At 44.0% G+C, this 21,143-nt stretch overlaps 1 protein-coding gene across 2 annotated transcripts in view; it reads right to left on the reverse strand.

Moving 5' to 3' along the window:
* LOC121536910 (ephrin type-A receptor 3) overlaps positions 1-21,143 on the reverse strand; it is a 132,610-nt gene that overhangs the window by 93,734 nt on the left and 17,733 nt on the right. For both annotated transcript variants that reach the window (XM_041844551.1, XM_041844552.1), the window contains exon 3: positions 19,432-20,092. In XM_041844551.1, the coding sequence (XP_041700485.1) occupies positions 19,432-20,092 (661 nt within the window). The remainder of the gene's footprint in view (positions 1-19,431; positions 20,093-21,143) is intronic.

Genomic DNA, 21,143 nt, shown 5'->3' on the forward strand with positions numbered 1-21,143 from the left:
TTGCATAGGTTTATGTTTTTTTTTATCTGAGCGGTAGATCTCGGCTTGCTTTTGGACTCAGATAGTGATCTTGTCTCAGAAAAGGTTGGTGACCACTGCTCAAGCAAAACCCAAGCCTGTGTGTGTGTGTGTGTGTGTGTGTGTGTGTGTGTGTGTGTGTGTGTATATATGTGTCAGACAGTAGCATGGTAAGTACATGCAGATGATAGTTAGCAGGCTGTAACCTTTCAGGTCCTATTTAAATGTAAATCAATGGATTAATTGGAGCTCCCTCGTTAAGACTTCAGAGTCGTCAACACCACCTACACCAATTACCCTGTCAACGAGCTGTCACCATCACAACGCAATATGACATGAGACAAGAACACACACACACCACGATAGGTACACACACCAGTACACACAAGAGGAGCTACGGTGCGGCAGGAATGAAAAGGTCTAGTAGTTCATATAAAAGGAGTGAAGTGGGGAAGAGAGGAACTGTTAGACCAGTGTGTGGCCTACACTTCTCTCCCTTTGACAAATGCCTCCCACCCTGTACTTGAACAGGCAGTGGTGAAAATGCATCTGGGGGTGGAAGAATTCCTCTTGGACACCCTCAGTTGTGTGTGTGTCGTATAGACCCATCTCACATACAATCTCCTCTGTTAAAGGTGAGTTCTCATCTGTGCATCATCTCAACCTTTAAAGGTTGGCTCCTATGTTCCTCTACAGGTGTGTATGACTGTGTGAGAGAAAAGGTATAGATTTCAGCGTCAGTCGTGGGGTGATAGACACAAAGGCAGAGCTGCTGTAAAGAGCCATGTCACAACTTCATCCTCTAGGTCCAGGAGAGATCGAGAGATGGAAGGAGGGTTAGGAGGAAGAGGTGAAAGGAAGGAAGAAAGAAAGGGAGGACTGAATAGGGAGGGATGCCATGGGGTCTGTGAAACTGAAGAAGAACTACCAAGAAATAGATCTAAAATAACTACTAAATCTCTCCTTAGAAGACCTCTAGTCCAGGGTTATATTCATTAGGTGATGATACCTGAACTTATCCAGAACATTCCGTTTTATTTTCAGTTTCAAAGCTTTGTTTCTCATTTATTCTTACTGAACACAGTTATGGTTTTTCTGACTCAGAGAGAGAGAGTGTGGTTCTTGTCTTCCTCAGGTCTTTCCTCCACCATCCCTCCATCCCCTCTCCCCCAGATCTCTCCTCCTCCATCCCCTCTTCCCCAGATCTCTCCTCCTCCATCCCCTCTTCCCCAGATCTCTCCTCCTCCTCCTCCTCCTCCTCCCCCTCTTCCCCAGATCTCTCCTCCTCTATCTCCTCTTCCCCAGATCTCTCCTTCTCCATCTCCTCTTCCCCAGATCTCTCCTCCTCCATCCCCTCTTCCCCAGATCTCTCCTCCTCCATCTCCTCTTCCCCAGATCTCTCCCCCTCTATCTCCTCTTCCCCAGATCTCTCCTCCTCCATCCCCTCTTCCCCAGATCTCTCCTCCTCCATCCCTTTTTCCCCAGGTCTCTCAGGTTGACCAGTCTCCACACATGGCTGGTCTGGGCATGCTCTGTTGTGTTTGGCATTCAGACTGGAGAGACGGCTAAAGGCCTGATCACTGAGGCTTGACCGGCTTTAATCAGCTGAGGACACACACACTGCTCACCCCAGAGTGATGCATGTACTGAGGAACTAACTGCATCCTTGGGTCCTACTTGTTTTCCGGCTGGTGGAGACAAAAGGAAAGGTCTCTCCTCTTGTTCATTCTGTGATCTGTCCCTTCCGCCACAATTCAGCGTGACGGTGACATTTTCCCCCGTCTGCTGATTGGACAGAGTGGGGTGTGTGGAGAGGCGCGTCCTCTCACCATGGAGGTCATCATCTCTTTCTCCCTCTCTCCACCTCACTGCCTGTTCTTTTCACACATAGATCCCAGTGGAGCGTTACCTACAGACCTCATTTTAAGATGTAGAAGACAAACAATGCAACCAGCACACATCTCACAGCAAGGTCAAGGACACACACACACACACACAGTTGGAAGTGGAGGTTGACAGTGTCAGCTGAGGGATACAGTACTGTAGAATGTTACTTCTCCATCTGTAACCCTGCTGCACATTCTGATTAATGGTTGTTGAAGCGTCAACCTAAAACGGACATCGCTCTGCAACATTTCTTGCTGGTTGCTTACCTCAACATTTCTCTATAAACCACAGACATCCACATCGCTGTTCCAGAAACATGTGAAAGCTAAACACAGGCAACACATAGCAGCCACACAGGCCTCAAAGGGGCAATACAGGCAGAGGAGGATACACAAGCCCTGCAGCCTCAATGGACTACTAATGAATAACAGTTTTGTCAGAAATCACACAACAGACAATCAGAGCTACAAAGGCCTCCCTTGTCTACCCCTTACCTCCCCCTGTCTCCCACTTACCTCCCCTGTGTTTGTCAGATAGAGCCGGTCTCCCCCTGTTCTGGGTGAGTGTGAGGTTGTGTCCTGCTGTCATAGCTACACCACTCTCATCCATCTCTGTCACACCCCCCTCTACCCTGCACCCCACCCAGCACTGGGGGTCCCCCCAAACAAACACCACTACATTTCTATCTCGAACCCCTCCATCCCTCTCGTTCTACCTTCCACTCCCCCTTCCAGCCTTCTCCTTCTCCCCCCTCCATCAACCCTCTCCTGTGTTGGGGCTGCATTCCTTGCCTGTGGTTAGCAGCTTTGAAGTCAGCAGCACCAGAGCAGCAGAGCCTGCTGTAGAGAGGTAGTGCTTGGCCTGCTGTCTAGCACCAAGCCTAGCCCCAAGCCCTGTCAGCCTCCTCTGGAAGATCACCTGATAAAAGATCAGTTGGAAAGCTAACAGGCTTTGGTGAAGTGAATAGGCGCTCCTGTGGTTTACGAGGCCCATGCAGGATCTGGAGACAGACAGCACTGGGGCAGGGGGCCAGGGGCCCTCACACACACACACACGCTGGTGTGGTCTGGAGACGATTGTTCTCTTTTCTCTTCCCAGTGGTGTATTCCTGGGTTAGACTGGCTGAATGGACTCTTTAATAAAATCTCTATGTTTTGGATCTGAACTCTGTGTTATGTACTGTAGATGGCTTCTCTCTCCCTCTGGAGCCCCCCAGCCACTGCAGACTGGAGACAGTGTTGTTGCTGTGGGCTGCAAACGCTTTAATTAGTTTGCTTCAGTAGAATGGGGTTGAGAGCATTCTGAAAAGTCAAATATCTCTGGAGGGGTATTTATATTCCTCTGTGCCTGTTGTTTATTTCTGTGTTTTTGGGCTTATTGCCATCTGCATTCCCCTTAAAAGCACACACACACACAGCAGAATACATTCATATTTAGTCTACAGTCACCGAGAGGGATTTATCTGAACTCTGTCTCAACACAACAGTCGGAGTTCTACAAATGTGATGGCTGGAGGAGAGTTATCGATCCGACACAGATCACTATCAATCAATCTCCTTTACTTATGCCATGGAGAGTTGCCCTGGGGCATCAGACATTGTAGGTTCAAGGTATCCTAAATGTACGGGGCTCAGAGTATACCTAAAGCTCTTAAGGCTCCTATAATGGTACCAGGCTCAGAGTATGTGAAAAGCCTTGCCTGTTAGGTGGTTGTGAGAGAGTATTTGACAGGAGACTTGACCTTGTGGAACCCTGAGCTGTAGAAAACTGCTGCTCTGATCCAGGCTCATGCTGGAGTAATCTAGGTATATTATATGTGATCAGGCCCATGGCAGTAATCTAGGTATATTCTGTGTGATCAGGCCCATGGCAGTAATCTAGGTATATTATATGTGATCAGGCCCATGGCAGTAATCTAGGTATATTATATGTGATCAGGCCCATGGCAGTAATCTAGGTATATTCTGTGTGATCAGGCCCATGGCAGTAATCTAGGTATATTATATGTGATCAGGCCCATGGCAGTAATCTAGGTATATTATATGTGATCAGGCCCATGGCAGTAATCTAGGTATATTCTGTGTGATCAGGCCCATGGCAGTAATCTAGGATATTCTGTGTGATCAGGCCCATGGCAGTAATCTAGGTATATTCTGTGTGATCAGGCCCATGGCAGTAATCTAGGTATATTCTGTGTGATCAGGCCCATGGCAGTAATCTAGGATATTCTGTGTGATCAGGCCCATGGCAGTAATCTAGGTATATTCTGTGTGATCAGGCCCATGGCAGTAATCTAGGTATATTCTGTGTGATCAGGTCCATGGCAGTAATCTAGGTATATTCTGTGTGATCAGGCCCATGGCAGTAATCTAGATATATTCTGTGTGATCAGGCCCATGGCAGTAATCTAGATATATTCTGTGTGATCAGGCCCATGGCAGTAATCTATGTATATTCTGTGTGATCAGGCCCATGGTGCAGTAATCTAGGTCCATAGAAACATTCAAACTGGGGTTTTACGACGGAAACAACCCTGGGTCAGGTACATACGTGGAGGAGAACCAGTGTCCTCGTCACTGATCGAGAAACCATAAACTGGCATGCACAGGGTGTGTCACAGGCTTTCTGATAGCTTCCATGTGGGAGCTGAGCTGACCTCCCTTTAGGAACAATATAATTCCAGGATGAAAGGGCTTTGACAAACCTGGGAATGGCAGAAGTCCCAGGGGGGTAAGCCGTGTGTCTGTGTGTTATTGTAGGTGAGAGTGATATTCGCCCCTTGCTAAGGTGTCAAACCATAACCAGTCCAGGTTATATAGGCTAACAAATCCCAAGAACAAACGTCCACTCTGCTCCTGACTAGAAAAGCCTTAGTGAAAAGTTATGTTGGCTAAGGAGACCCTGCGAGACTAAACTGAAGGATCCTCAGAATTATAACTGCCTCCAATGGCAAAATGCTCTCTCCAGCTCTGGGCCTGACAGGTTGGGTAAATGCCAGCCAACACAGAACCCAGAGGCAGTGGAGGTTAGACACACACACACTTACACAAGAAAACACACCGGGGAGTGAAGGTTAGGGGGAGATGGACCCAACACTAAGCCAGGGTGACAGAGGAGGTTAGAGGCGCTAGCAAGAACCACAAAGACACTCTACTGCAAGCAAAAACTGTGCTGAAGTTCAATCTAGAGGAACTTTATCACTGGTGTTAACATGCGCATGCCTGTGCTTCTAGAGGTTCTGCCACTTATATAACCAGGACCAACAAACACAGTGATTGAGGGAGTAGAGTAGGACTGTGTGTGTGCGTGCGTGCATGCTTGTTGATTGAATGCCACATTTGTTCTATCACTCCCCACCCAATCACTAATCATTTTCCCCTTTGGTCTCTGATCTCTCTCTCTCTCTCACACACACACACACACACACACAAAGAGAAAGACACACGCACACTGATTCAGGCACGCATGTTAGGCTTTGATTCCATAGGACCATGAGCTATTGGGCCAGGCCTGCGTCATTCAGACCGCTACAGACTATTTAGTCACTCCAGACTGCTTCAGTCCACTACTAGACTGCCAAAGATCACCGCAGAGCATTAACTGTGAGTCCATTATAATCTATTTCTGACCACTTTAGGCTACGACTGGGACGATACCAGTATTGCGATACTCGTTACTAGTATCATGGCAAGAAAACAAAACATGAAGTGGATTTCACTTATTTAGAAAAACAGCCCTAATGTTGGAAACAAACATCATTATGTTGTTGTCCAGAGTCACATATATTTTATATCACATATTATTTTCCAAGCTATAGCACACAATATTTTACATACAGCAGGTTTTTAAAGGACCAAAAAATCTGTTACGCGTTTTCATTTTTGTCATGGAATAAATATTGCGCTACTGGTATCGTCACAGCCCTACTTTAGACCAATTCAGAAACCGCTTCAGTCCACCTCAGCGCTCATCGATGAGGAGAGAAGAAGCACCAGTAGCTCTGGGCTCTGACAGGGTCTGTGTCAGTGTGTTTACGTGTATTTTCTCAGAGGCAATCAGTAACCCTTTCTGTTTGAGTGCGTGTACGTCCAATGCAACACAAACATGTCAGAGCCTGTATCCTTCAAACTAAAGGCCACGTGTATGAGTAAAGCCAGTGTATGAGTAAAGCCAGTGTATGAGTAAAGCCAGTGTATGAGTAAAGCCAGTGTATGAGTAAAGCCAGTGTATGAGTAAGGCCAGTGTATGAGTAAAGCCAGTGTATGAGTAAAGCTAGTGTATGAGTAAGGCCAGTGTATGAGTAAAGCCAGTGTATGAGTAAGGCCAGTCTAAGGCACTGCATCGCAGTGCTAACTGTGCCACTAGAGATCCTGGTTCGAATCCAGGCTCTGTCGCAGCCGGCCGCGACCGGGAGACTCATGGGCGGCGCACAATTGGCCCAGCGTCGTCCAGGGTAGGGGAGGGAATGGCCGGCAGGGATGTAGCTCAGTTGATAGAGCATGGCGTTTGCAACGCCAGGGTTGTGGGTTCGATTCCCACGGGGGGCCAGTATAAAAAAATTATAATATGTATTCACTAACTGTAAGTCGCTCTGGATAAGAGCGTCTGCTAAATGACTAAAATGTAAATGTATGAGTAAAGCCAGTGTATGAGTAAAGCTAGTGTATGGGTAAGGCCAGTGTATGAGTAAAGCCAGTGTATGAGTAAAGCCAGTGTATGAGTAAAGCCAGTGTATGAGTAAGGCCAGTGTATGAGTAAAGCCAGTGTATGAGTAAAGCTAGTGTATGGGTAAGGCCAGTGTATGAGTAAGGCCAGTGTATGAGTAAGGTCAGTGTATGAGTAAAGCCAGTGTGAGACCTCTTTGTGTGCTCATGTGTATATTTTCTCTCTTTGTGTCCGCTGTGTAAGGCATGAACTCACCTGAGCTGGCATTCTGAGAGACCCAAACTGCTCAATGCACACTCACACACACACACAGACACACACACACAGACAGACACACTAGTGCTGAGCGATTAACCAAAATTGTTATTTTTCGTTTTTTAAACAGCTCATTGACCGACGTCCTTTCAATTCTTTTTATTCCATTTCTGGGTTTTTTCTTTCTGTGAGCTCGATGTACAGTTTCTCTAGAGATAAATCAGATCAAGCCTGAACTGTGCGATGTAGTAGGGAGCTGTATTTTCCAACAGGCTAATATTCTACATAGTTTAGAGCAGAAAGCGTGGTAATTTACTACTAATTCATTGTGCGCGCGCCTACTTGTCCGGTCTGTGTGGAGGCTGTATTCAAGAGCATCAAAAGGACTGCAGGCGACAGCCGACTGACTAATCTACAAATCACCTTGCATCATAAATAACACTCATTATTTGTAGATCAGTCAGTCACAATTGACCCATGATACATTGTGGTTTTGATCCTCTCGAACGCGGCCGGAGAAAGAACTTGCGATCAAGAGGGATAGAAAGCAGTTGCTTCGATAGGTATCTCTACCTGAAAATACATGATCTAAGAGGTTAAAATAAAATATGCCTTATTTATTTTGAAGAACTACTACAATAGTGAATTTGTCAGAGAGCATATGCAGCAGCTCTATAGAGATGAGATGACTTGGAATGAAATAATCATCAAATAAAAAAATGTTTTTATTAAAGTAAATTAATGTGAATAAATAATGGTAAATAAGTGATAAGCAGTAATGGGCAGTCACTACTGGGGCTGTTACGGTGACCGTATTACCGCCACACCAGCGGTCACGAGTCATGACCGCAGTCAAATTCTACGTGACCATTTAGTCACGGTAATTAGGCTTCTCCAAGCTCTGATGCTGCTGATGGTCATTAGTAGCCTACCAAACTTGCTAACTGCCTGGAACTCAGCACTCTATTGTCCCTCTAATCACTCTGACATCAATGCAAATTTAATCGAAAATCTAATCAAACACTTCATGAGAGCCCATGAACTCATGTTGCACAACATTTCTATAGGCTATGCAATTGCGTGAGAAAACAGAGTTTTGATGGCCTCTATTAAAAAGAGGAGGATCCCATCAACTTTCTATAAGCAGCTCGTGAGTTTCAAGTTTGGGGAAGATAATTTTCACCATAAAAATGCACCTTTATAATAAAAGCATTACATGCATAACCGCATTTGTGGTAACTCTTGAGAATGGTATTTTCCTGCTAATGGAACATTCGCGCTTATAGCCTACTGCCGTGTGCACATTGCTGCGCTTATAATGTGAAGAAATAGCCTAATAGTTGATCAACATTTTAAGCTAAATGTTCTGATCTGTTGCATCAGCCTCATTGCTTAAAACATTTTTTGGGGATCTATCGCATCCCACAACTGTCCCAAAGTATGTTTGCAATATTTGTTTTCGCACAGAATAGAATAGGTCAACTTTTGTACTATGGGGGATATTAGATTGAAATAGGCTAGTGCTTTTACTGTTCATTAGGCCTACTCCTCTTGTTGGCTGACGAAAAGTAAATGTGGACAGTTCTTCCAATATCTTCAATATGCGCCTCGGAATTGGATAAGGATGCGCACAGTTGCATCCCCGATGTGTCTGTCTTCACTTGTAGTCTGTGAGAAAGACCCGATCACATGACAGAGAGTCATGTGAGTGAGAGGTGCTTCGCAAGCAGCCGGGAGAAGGGAATGATAATTATTACAGTGGGGAAAAAAGTATTTAGTCAGCCACCAATTGTGCAAGTTCTCCCACTTAAAAAGATGAGAGAGGCCTGTAATTTTCATCATAGGTACACGTCAACTATGACAGACAAAATGAGATTTTTTTTCTCCAGAAAATCACATTGTAGGATTTTTAATGAATTTATTTGCAAATTATGGTGGAAAATAAGTATTTGGTCAATAACAAAAGTTTCTCAATACTTTGTTATATACCCTTTGTTGGCAATGACACAGGTCAAACGTTTTCTGTAAGTCTTCACAAGGTTTTCACATACTGTTGCTGGTATTTTGGCCCATTCCTCCATGCAGATCTCCTCTAGAGCAGTGATGTTTTGGGGCTGTCGCTGGGCAACACGGACTTTCAACTCCCTCCAAAGATGTTCTATGGGGTTGAGATCTGGAGACTGGCTAGGCCACTCCAGGACCTTGAAATGCTTCTTACGAAGCCACTCCTTCGTTGCCCGGGCGGTGTGTTTGGGATCATTGTCATGCTGAAAGACCCAGCCACGTTTCATCTTCAATGCCCTTGCTGATGGAAGGAGGTTTTCACTCAAAATGGCCCCATTCATTCTTTCCTTTACACGGATCAGTCGTCCTGGTCCCTTTGCAGAAAAACAGCCCCAAAGCATGATGATTGCACCCCCATGCTTCACAGTAGGTATGGTGTTCTTTGGATGCAACTCAGCATTCTTTGTCCTCCAAACATGACGAGTTGAGTTTTTACCAAAAAGTTATATTTTGGTTTCATCTGACCATATGACATTCTCCCAATCCTCTTCTGGATCATCCAAATGCACTCTAGCAAACTTCAGACGGGCCTGGACATGTACTGGCTTAAGCAGGGGGACACGTCTTGCACTGCAGGATTTGAGTCCCTGGTGGCGTAGTGTGTTACTGATGGTAGGCTTTGTTACTTTGGTCCCAGCTCTCTGCAGGTCATTCACTAGGTCCCCCCGTGTGGTTCTGGAATTTTTTCTCACCGTTCTTGTGATCATTTTGACCCCACGGGGTGAGATCTTGCGTGGAGCCCCAGATCGAGGGAGATTATCAGTGGTCTTGTATGTCTTCCATTTCCTAATAATTGCTCCCACAGTTGATTTCTTCAAACCAAGCTGCTTACCTATTGCAGATTCAGTCTTCCCAGCCTGGTGCGGGTCTACAATTTTGTTTCTGGTGTCCTTTGACAGCTCTTTGGTCTTGGCCATAGTGGAGTTTGGAGTGTGACTGTTTGAGGTTGTGGACAGGTGTCTTTTATACTGATAACAAGTTCAAACAGGTGCCATTAATACAGGTAACGAGTGGAGGACAGAGGAGCCTCTTAAAGAAGAAGTTACAGGTCTGTGAGAGCCAGAAATCTTGCTTGTTTGTAGGTGACCAAATACTTATTTTCCACCATCATTTGCAAATAAATTCATAAAAAATCCTACAATGTGATTTTCTGGAGAAAAAAAATCTCAATTTGTCTGTCATAGTTGACGTGTACCGCTGATGAAAATTACAGGCCTCTCTCATCTTTTTAAGTGGGAGAACTTGTACAATTGGTGGCTGACTAAATACTTTTTTCCCCCACTGTGTATTCAGCCCAAGGGCACAACGGCCACTGGCCGCAAAAGGCATGGATTGTTTTAGGGGGCATTACGGCCACACAAAGGGGATGCAGCCGGGAAATTCGAGGCATTATCAAGTGCTTGTCAAATTGTGAATGAGAGACTGATGAAGTGTGTAGAGCCTGCGAAAAAAACAAAGCAGACCTCATGCCTTTCATGCAACTTTTTTCAAATCATCATTAGAGTTGCATCATGCAGCCTTAGAATGTATTAAAAATCAAAACATATAGCCCAACGTTTGTATCATAACTAAAGTTACATAAATAACTCTAAATTAAGCATATAGGAATACCTGTTTCTTTGCTAAACGCCACAGCCCTAGTCACTACCATCATGGGACTTGTATTAATTGTTTTATTCTGTGTTACAGCATTCAACCCACATAATGCATAGTGCATTTAATGTTCCCCAAAAAAATTGAAACCGAAAACCGTTTTTAAAATGTGTATAATCAAACCGAAATGACCTCAAAAAGCACTATTCGCTCAGCAATGTATGAGCAGTATTGAGCAGTCCTGCCGTTTCCCTCCACAGCTAAAACCGTCAACAAACCGAGACCCATTCCCTGCTCGCACCCGGGCTACCACCAACCCCCCAGTCCTGCTGTTTGCCTCCCATCCAAGCCCCCCTCCCATCCCATCCAACCCCCAACTCAATATTAACTCAATATTACACAACACTGCATCATTAGCTATACTACTGCTCCCAAAACAACCACAGCCTAAAAAAAGACCCAAAACATGCGCAAATATCTACACATCAAAAAGTGACACAGTTACAACTCCATAATGACCAGAGCCCATATTGACAGAGACCCAGTACTGGCCCGTCGTTGTGTTAGAGATGATCAGGCTAATAAACATCAGTGTTTAGTTGAAGGGACCAATTTGTCTCTCTACGCTAGTCTAAACCACTTCCAAAGCCAATGTCCGCCTTGAAAGGGGAATCAATGTGTACTTTAAGAGAAAGTAGAGTGCTCTATCTCACATAAACCAAGACAGGGCATTCACAGCTGCAGAAACTAGAGATAACATCACATGAGCCGATAGATCAGCATCGCTCAGAACTGCCAACAGTGTGTATGTGTGTGTGTGTGTGTGTGTGTGTGTGTGTGTGTGTGTGTGTGTGTGTGTGTGTGTGTGTGTGTGTGTTCATGCCAGGCAGAATTAAAGTTACTCCTCAGCTTAACTGGCGGCTTGTTAAAATACCCCACTGCACTCTGGCTTTAATAAAATGTGCTAAGTAATCAGGGTGTGTGTGTGTGTGTGTGTGTGTGTGTGTGTGTGTGTGTGTGTGTGTGTGTGTGTGTGTGTGTGTGTGTGTGTGTGTGTGTGTGTCGTGTGCGTGTGTGTGTGTGTTAAGTAATAAGGGCTAGTGTGTGTGGGGATTGTGTGTCTTGGTAAATCCAACAGGAATGTAAACCCTTGTCTGTCTCAGAGGAACTGGCGAACAGCTGCTAACACACACACACACACAAACACACACACACACACACAAACTGTGACACACATCCGGCTGGCTGCTGAGCGCCCTGTGTTTGCTGTTTTAAGCTCAAATTAAGGTTGTAGGAATTTCACACTGATGGTAGATATCAACTACATCACCTGCTTCAGTCCAATGTAACACCAGAGGACAGTGTCACTCCACCAGTGGACTCCTATAGTGTCATTTTCTGTCCTCAAAACTGCACAGAACTCCCTTATGAAAATGTGAAGTGTCTCATCATCTCTCTGGCTGAGGCAGATACAGTCTATTAGATGATCTAGATCCACCTGGATGAAGTGACCTTCACTGATCAGACAATGTTATATTACTGACAAATAATTTAAAGTCCTTTTATGTCTATTGAACTTTGCTTCTAATGCAGAAATGCATCCATGCACACACACCAGAGGGATCACTCCAGATACAAGGCGAAATTCGATGTTTGTGCAGATCCCCAGGACGGAAACGTCGTCAAAATTGGCCACACATATTTGTTTTATTTGATAAATGCCCCGCACTGGGATTGAACCCACTGGGATTAAATCCACTGGGATTAAACCCACGGTCTATGGAGCTGGAGCTCACGGCTTATACCACACCGCCATCCGTCCACAACAATTTAGCAAGCCCAGTCGGAATTAATGCCTAAAGTTTTAACCCTATCTCGAACCTTAATCCTTCAATTAACCAGTCAGAATGAATGCATAAACTTGAGTTGTTTCTGTTGTAAGCCTAACCCAAAACCTTAACCCAGTCGGAAGACTGTTTCTTTGTGCCTAAATGTAACACGTTTGTCACCGAACGTCGGCAGATTAAGTCAGATTACTCATCAAAAACAGACGTTTGTCCAAGGACGTCGGGACATGAAGTCAGACTGATATCTTGTGCACACACACACACACACACACACACACACACACACACACACACACACACACACACACACACAAACACACACCAGGCGGCAGTATGCTAAAGCCCTTGTAGTCGGACGAAACTCATATTTTATTTTGAAGCCTCACTATGAAAACAATCCCTCAGCTTCACACACATCTCTGAACAAACACACAGAGCTATAGCACGAGATAATTATGACAGTTAAATACAACACCCCACATAATCTGGTACAGACCATTTGGTACAGAACATCATCACGTGTTGTACACGGAACGAGGGATAGCTCGGTTTGTTGTTTTGAAAGTGTTCTATTCAAAAGGTTTGGTTACTAGCTATCTTTTGAATTTGGAATCTGCGATGCGGTTAGCATCAGTTGCTGGGACTGCTACATCTGTCTAGGGACAACGAAAAGTTTGAAGAGCTGAGTAGCAGCTAGCCTAAATGCTAACTAGCTATCAAGCTAGCAAGGTTTCCTTGACTGGGACCGCGGATTGTCGCGGGCTTGTGCCTGTCTAAATCCCTGCTGAATGTTGCTGTTTAAATCTGCCCTGCGACCTGCCCTGTCTGGAACTGCGTGGAGTACCAGCGTTAGCCTACGTTGCTACCATGGCATCAAAAACCAAAGGTGGGAGTCATGGAGAGGACAGTGTTTCTCTATCACAGGTGAAATATATTTGAATTGAACAAAAAGTGTTTTACAAGCAGTTGTTACAACAGGAAAATAGCTTCCAGAGCTTTGTCCAAATACTGATGGACTCAACTAACAAAATAATGGACCATCTGACCAGAGAGATCCAGGACCTTAAGAACAGTTTGCAGTTCTCCCAAGGAGAGGTGGATGTCCTGAAAGAGACTTGCAGCAAGATGACAACAAACTGTAAGTCCTCTCGAGATGACATCAGCACTGTCTGTGAATCATTATTAACAATGACTGGGAAAACAGACTAGAGGGACAATCAAGGAGGAATAACATCGTTGTGGATGGCATACCAGAGTCTTCGCATGAGAACTGGGCCGAGTCTGAGGAGAAAGTAAGACAAAATATCATTGAAAAGCTGCAGATGGATCATATGAAGATTGAGGTGAAGCTGCACTCCCAATGGAGGAATGAGAGAGCCTAGCTTCCAAGTCAGTAGCTTCAGCCCAACATCACACACACACATGTATTTATTTAGTCTCCATATTATCTCCGATAAGCTACCAAGGAAAGGGCTAAAAATAGCCCATATTAATACATGTAGCATTAGAAATAAGGTTAATGATATCAATAACTTGCTAACTTCGGATAACATTCATATACTGGCCATCTCTGAAACTCACTTAGATAATTCCTTTGATGATACAGCAGTAGCAATACAGGGATATAACATCTACAGAAGAGACAGGAATGCCTATGGGGGAGGTGTTGCTGTATATGTTCAGAGCCATATTCCTGTAAATCTTAGAGAGGATCTCATGTCAAATGTTGTTAAGTGTTGTGGTTGCAAGTTCACCTGCCTCATCTATAGCCTCTTCTTTTGGGGTGCTGCTATAGGCCACCAAGTGCTAACAGTCAGTATTTGCCAATAATTTCAATGACTATTTCACTAGTAAAGTGGAAAAACTCAGAAGTGAAATTACAACATTGAACAGTGAACCATCATATTTTTGTATAAAATATCTAATAATGAAAGAGAATAATTGTTGTTTTGAATTTGGTCAAGTTAGTGTGGGAGAGGTGGAAAGACTATTGTTATCCATCAATAATGATAAGCCACCAGGTATAGACAACCTTGATGGGAAACTATTGATAATGGTAGGAAACTGTATTGCTACCCCTATATCTTTAACCAAAGCCTAAAGGAGTGTGTGTCCACCTTTGTGGAAGGAAGCTAAAGTAATTCCACTGCCTAAAAATAGTAAAGCACCCTTTGCTCTAACAGCTGCCTAATCAGTTTGCTGCCTGTTCTTAGTAAACTGATGGAGAGGATTGTGCTTGATCAAATACAATGCTATTTTTCAGGGAACAAGTTAACTCATAACTTTCAGCATGCATATAGAGAAGGGAACTCAACTTGTACTGCACTGACTCAGATGACTGATGATTGGTTAAAATAAATGGATAATAAGAAGATATTTGTAACTGTATTGTTAGATTGCAGTGCAGCTTTTGATGTTATTGATCATAAATTGTTATTGAAAAACTCACTTGCTATGGCTTTACATCACCTGCCATCACATGGTTGGAGAGTTATTTATCCAATAGAACCCAGAGAGTGTTCTTCAATGGAAGCTTCTCTAACATCAGATATGTACATTGCGGTGTCCCTCAGAGTGGTTAACTTGGGTGTTACTCTTCTCTATTTTTACAAATAATTTGAAACTGGTCTTACACAAAGCTAGAATGACTATGTAGGCCGACTACATGTCAGCACCCAAAGCCAGTGAGTTCACTGAAATTCTAAATAAGGAGTTACAGTCAGTATCAGAATGGATTATTAATAATAACTGGTCTTAAATACATCTAAAACTAAAAGCATTGTATTTGGCTCAAAACATTCTCTAAGAGCTAAATCTCAACTGGAGTTGTACATAAAGGGTGTGACCATTGAGTAAATTGAGGAAGCTAAACTCCTAGGTATAACATCGGATGGTCAATTGTCATGGGCAACTCATATTGACAAAGTTGTTGTGAAGATGGGGAGGGGTATGTCTGTTATAAAATGAATGCACAAAAATCAACTGTACTAGTTGTTCAGGCTCTGGTCTTTTCCCATCTTAATTACTGTCCAGTAATATGGTCAATTGCAGCAAAGAAAGACCTAGCAAAGCTGCAGCTAGCTCAAAACAGAGTAGCATGCCTTTAACTGCACATGCAGAACTAACATCAACAACATGCATGCCAGTCTTTCCTGGTTGAGGGTTGACAAAAGATTAACTGCTTCTCCTAGTTTTTATGATAAATATTATTGTGACAAAAATTCCCGAATGTCTGCATAATCAAATAACATTCAGCTCAGACACCCATTCACAGTCCCCAAGTCCGAAACAAATTCATGGCAACGCACAGTTTTATACAGAGCCATGATCGCATGGAACGCCCATCTCCAATTACTCAACCAAACAGCAAAATTACCTTTAAAAAACAACTCATGGAATGGCGGGGACTGTTATGGGACACACACAAACACACACAGACACACACATTATTTTTTAATTGTATTTTTTAAAATCTTTTTTTAGTTGCATTGTTTGTACAGTTGAAGTCGGAAGTTTACATATACTTAGGTTGGAGTCATTAAAACTCGTTTTTCAAACACACAAATTTCTTGTTAACAAACTATAGTTTTGGCAATCTACTTTGTGCATGATACAAGTAATGTTTCCAACGATTGTTTACAGACAGATTATTTCACTTATAATTCACTGTATCACAATTCTAGTGGGTCAGAAGTTTACATACACTAAGTTGACTGTGCCTTTAAACAGCTTGGAAAATTCCAGAAAATGATGTCATGACTTTAGAAGCTTCTGATAGGCTAATTGACATCATTTGAGTCAATTGGAGGTGTACCTGTGGATGTATTTCAAGGCCTACCTTCAAACTCAGTGCCTCTTTGCTTGACATCATGGGAAAATCAAAATAAATCAGCCAAGACCTCAGAAAACAAATTGTAGACCTCCACAAGTCTGGTTCATCCTTGGGAGCAATTTCCAAACGCCTGAAGGTACCACGTTCATCTGTACAAACAATAGTAAGCAAGTATAAACACCATGGGACCACGTAGCTGTCATACCGCTCAGGAAGGAGACGCGTTCTGTCTCCTAGAGATTAACGTACTTTGATGCGAAAAGTGCAAATCAATCCCAGAACAACAGCAAATGACCTTGTGAAGATGCTGGAGAAAACAGGTACAAAAGTATCTATATCCACAGTAAAATGAGTCCTATATCGACATAACCTGAAAGGCCGCTCAGCAAGGAAGAAGCCACTGCTCCAAAACCGCCATAAAAAAGACAGACTACGGTTTGCAACTGCACATGGGGACAAAGATCTTACTTTTTGGAGAAATGTCCTCTGGTCTGATGAACCAAAAATAGAACGGTTTGGCCATATTGACCATCATTATGTTTGGAGGAAAAAGGCTTGCAAGCCGAAGAACACCATCCCAACCGTGAAGCACGGGGGTGGCAGCATCATGCTGTGGGGGTGCTTTGCTGCAGGAGATGGCATCATGAGGAAGGAAAATTATGTGGATATATTGAAGCAACATCTCAAGATATCAGTCAGGAAGTTAAAGCTTGGTCGCAAATGGGTCTTCCAAATGGACAATGACCCCAAGCATACTTCCAAAGTTGTGGCAAAATGGCTTAAGGACAACAAAGTCAAGGTATTGGAGTGGCCATCACAAAGCCCTGACCTCAATCCTATAGAACATTTGTGGGCAGAACTGAAAAAGCATGTGCGAGCAAGGAGGCCTACAAACCTGACTCAGTTACACCAGCTCTGTCGGGAGGAATGGGACAAAATTCACCCAACCTATTGTGGGAAGCTTGTGGAAGGCTACCCAAAACGTTTGACCCAAGTTAAACAATTTAAAGGCAATGCTACCAAATACTAATTGAGTGTATGTAAACTTCTGACCCACTGGGAATGTGATGAAAGAAATAAAAGCTGAAAGAAATAATTCTCTCTACTATTATTCTGACATTTCACATTCTAAAAATAAAGTGGTGATCCTAATTGACCTAAGACAGGGCATTTTTACTAGGATGAAATGTCAGGAATTGTGTAAAACTGAGTTTAAATATATTTGGCTACGGTGTATGTAAACTTCAACTGTACACACAAACACCATATACTGTAGTTTTGACTGTTAAATGTATTTACTGTTAAATACTACGTTTCAAGGTGTATGTAAACTTCCGACTTCAACTGTATATCATTGTATTTTACATTTGTGTGACTTTCCTTGTCCCTCAGTGTTTCAGTGTTTTGTTGCTTGTCATGTTTTGTGTTTTTGTGGACCCCAGGAAGAGTAGCTGCTGCTTCTGCAAAAGCTAATGGGGATCCTAATAAACAAATAAAATACTATTTGAGGCCTATACAAACATACACAGACCCTCCCAAAAATCCCAAAAATAAAAACATACACAGGCACGCAGTACAAACAGAAACACACACACACACACACATAAACACACCCTGCAAAGACAAATAGAAGATGCTGCGTCACATCTAAAAGAAAACACGCTCCATGAAATATTCAGTGAAGTAAAGCCTTTCTCTACATCTGACTCAGAGTTACAAAAACACACACAAATAGGAGAAGTAGTTCTGGAAACCTAAACATATCCCAGTGTTAGCGTAGCCACTCTGCTACCCACCGCACGCTACACTGGCCCCTCAACACTCATCTGTCTGTTAACACTGGGGGCTGAGCTGCGCACTGGGCCCCTCACTGTCGCTATACATGGGGGGCTGTGTGTGTGTGTGTGTGTGTGTGTGTGTGTGTGTGTGTGTGTGTGTGTGTGTGTGTGTGTGTGTGTGTGTGTGTGTGTGTGTGTGTGTGTGTGTGTGTGTGTGTGTGTGTGTGTGTGTGTGTGTGTGTGTGTGTCACAGTGCAGCTGTCACAACCAGCGTAACATAAGCCCTTATTAGACTCCATTAGCAGTCAGTGAAACTAATAAGAGATTGTCAAATACACCCAAACATTCACACTACTCACACTGACAGGAGAGAGAGACAGAGACAGAGAGAGACAGAGACAGAGAGAGAGAGAGAGAGAGAGAGAGACAGAGACAGAGAGAGAGCGACAGAGACACAGAGAGAACGACAGACCGAGAGACCCAGAGACTGAGAGACCCAGAGAGGTTTGTCTGTCTTCCTTTCACTTGTTTCTCTCCAGAGAATGGGACAGGAAGGGAAGGAGCTTCTCTCTTTCTTACCATTGACACCAGAACTTGACCTAGGAGATTACCTTTGATCTTCAATTAAACATGACTCATTCATCCTTCCACTCACTCATACATAGAATAGTGAATGTACTGAAAGTGGATCAATATCTTCACACAGCGCTCAACACAGAAAACATTCCCTTCTGAAAAGAGAGAAGAGGAGTAGATGGTCTCTTGGCGTTCTGAGCTGTAGTCATTTCTCTGGGCACAGTTCTCCAATTGGAACAAAAAGTTCCCCTTACACACACCATCTCATCATATCACCATATCTTTGCACACACCATATCATATAACATAATCTTCTCCAGGCCTATTTCCCAGCCCTCCACCCATGTCAAAACACCCAAAACACCAGCCCAGATCCCCATCATGTCCCAGTCCTCAGCAGCACACACCCTTTCCTCTGATATCCCCCTCTCTTCATGGCCTCCAACAGCAGACAGACCCACAGAGAACTGGTCCTTCCTCCATCCTGATGAGGTGAGAGAGGAGGAGCTCACTGATATAACTACTGCAAGCTGGGCCCTCTACCAGACACACACAGAACTCCTCACCAAATCCTCATACACACATCCCATACTGGGCTTCTAGTGGTTAGAGCGAAGGCCAGAGATGGCCGATAGATATGAGGTGTGTGTATCTGTGTAATAGATCAGAACTTTATCACAGCTGAAACCGTGCTTTCAAAACATAACAAGGTACTGTATACACTCAGAGCCTATGTTCAGTATGGACTAGGAATGTATATTTCAGCAATGGAGAGTTAGGGAGGTGAAAGAGAGATAAAATAAGAAATAAATAAAAAGAGAGGGGGAAGAAAGAGGGGGAGAAAAAACCAGAGGGCAAAAGAAAAAAAGAAATACAGAATACAAAAGTAGTACAGGGAGTAGTAAAATTGTCTTACCTTGGCAGGAGCTCCCTCTCTCCTCATAGCCGACGTTACACAGACACTTCCCTATGGGCACTAGCCACTCTCCCTCTGTACTACAGTACATACGTGGTGGCTCCTGCTCCTTGGAGTGATTGACACACGAGCCCTTCACCTCCACCAATGAATGAGAGTCCATGGGCACCGTATCAGGGAAGGAGGCCAGGTTCCTAACGATGAACGGGCACTTCTTAAAGTACACCCTGACTGACACCAGCGCCACACACGCCCCCACATCCTGGAACGCCAGGTAGAAGCCCTTCTTGGTAACAGGCCCCACCTCCCGGACCTCCGTGTTGAGTTTCAGGATGCGGTCCCCCAGGTCCATTTGGGTGAAGCTCTCATCTGCAGCGATGGTGTCGATCTTGGAGAACTGGTGTTCTCTGAAGCGGCTGCCCTGGTCCTCGTCTGTCTCCATGTACAGCAGGTTGAAGGTCTCCTTGCAGGTCCCCAGGACCAGGGGGATGGAGTTACAGTCTCTCAGGGTGAACTTTAGCTCCACGTAGATCTTCTTGGCTGACTGGCGTGGGATCCAGTTGGTCCTCAGCCAGTTATTCTGACTATACTCCATCACGTTACACACCTGGAAGGTCCTGATGGGAGTGTAGTTCTCGTCTACTCCGCTGATCTCCTCCCACTGAGAAGAGAGAGAGAGGGGGAGGGGGAGAGGGAGGAAAGAAAGGGGGAGAGAGAAAGAAAGTCATTCCATTTCTTTATTCTAAACACACCAGGATAATCATGCATCATGTAGTTTAGTCTCCCTGTCCCAACGGTTAAACTTTGAATCAAAGCTGTGATGAATAGGGAAACACTTGAACAATGGTTATTATTGTGGCTAAAGTGACACTTATTTTAATGTATGGCTTTAAATTACATTATTCTCCATCAGTCAGTGAGTGGCTGAATGAATGAATGAGTCTCTCCTACACACAGATGTCTGCTCTGGGTAAGTGGAACTTCATTTTAGTGATGAACAGAGTGTGTTTTCTATTACAATAATAGTGATTTACTTGGCAACCAACAGCATTCATAATTTCTCTTATTTTATCCGTCCCCCATTTCTCTTGCTCTGTCAACAACCATAACTTCTCTGCGCTCCCTCCCTCTCTCTGATTGCCTCTGTTGAAGCCAGGTATTATTTTCACACACATCTTCTACATATGGAAGTCTCTTTACAGAATTAGAGAGGATTCTTTCTCCTCCTTCAACAGACCTTTAGCTTTCACTCATAAGGCACAAGGGTACGAACAAACCTTGCTCTCTCGCTCTGAAAGGAGATCACTGTGGGATCTAGGGAACAGGGTTTATAGTATTATGAGTTTATGTGTCTTCATGTAGAGCGATATGATGCAAATTGAAATAGATCAAATGTAATTGTTAGTGCTGGCTCTTTCCACCAATGCTGTCTTTGTGTGAGTTCTCTGGTATGCACACACAATGGAATAGGATCACACACACACACAGGCTTGCCAGCGCGGTTAGAGAGGGGCGGTTGAAGCAGAGGTTAGAAATGAAATCCAGGTGGCAGCTCAGAGTAACTGAGACTTGCAGTGTGTGCGTGTGTGTGTGTGTGTGTGTGTGGCGTGTGTGCGTGTGTGTGTGTGCGCGTGTGTGTGTGTGCGCGTGTGTATGTGTGCGCGTGCGTGTGCGTGTGTGTGTGTGTGTGTGTGTGTGTGTGTGTGTGTGTG

The sequence above is a fragment of the Coregonus clupeaformis genome, chromosome 23 (genome assembly GCF_020615455.1).
Source record: "Coregonus clupeaformis isolate EN_2021a chromosome 23, ASM2061545v1, whole genome shotgun sequence".
Lineage (NCBI taxonomy): Eukaryota > Metazoa > Chordata > Actinopteri > Salmoniformes > Salmonidae > Coregonus > Coregonus clupeaformis.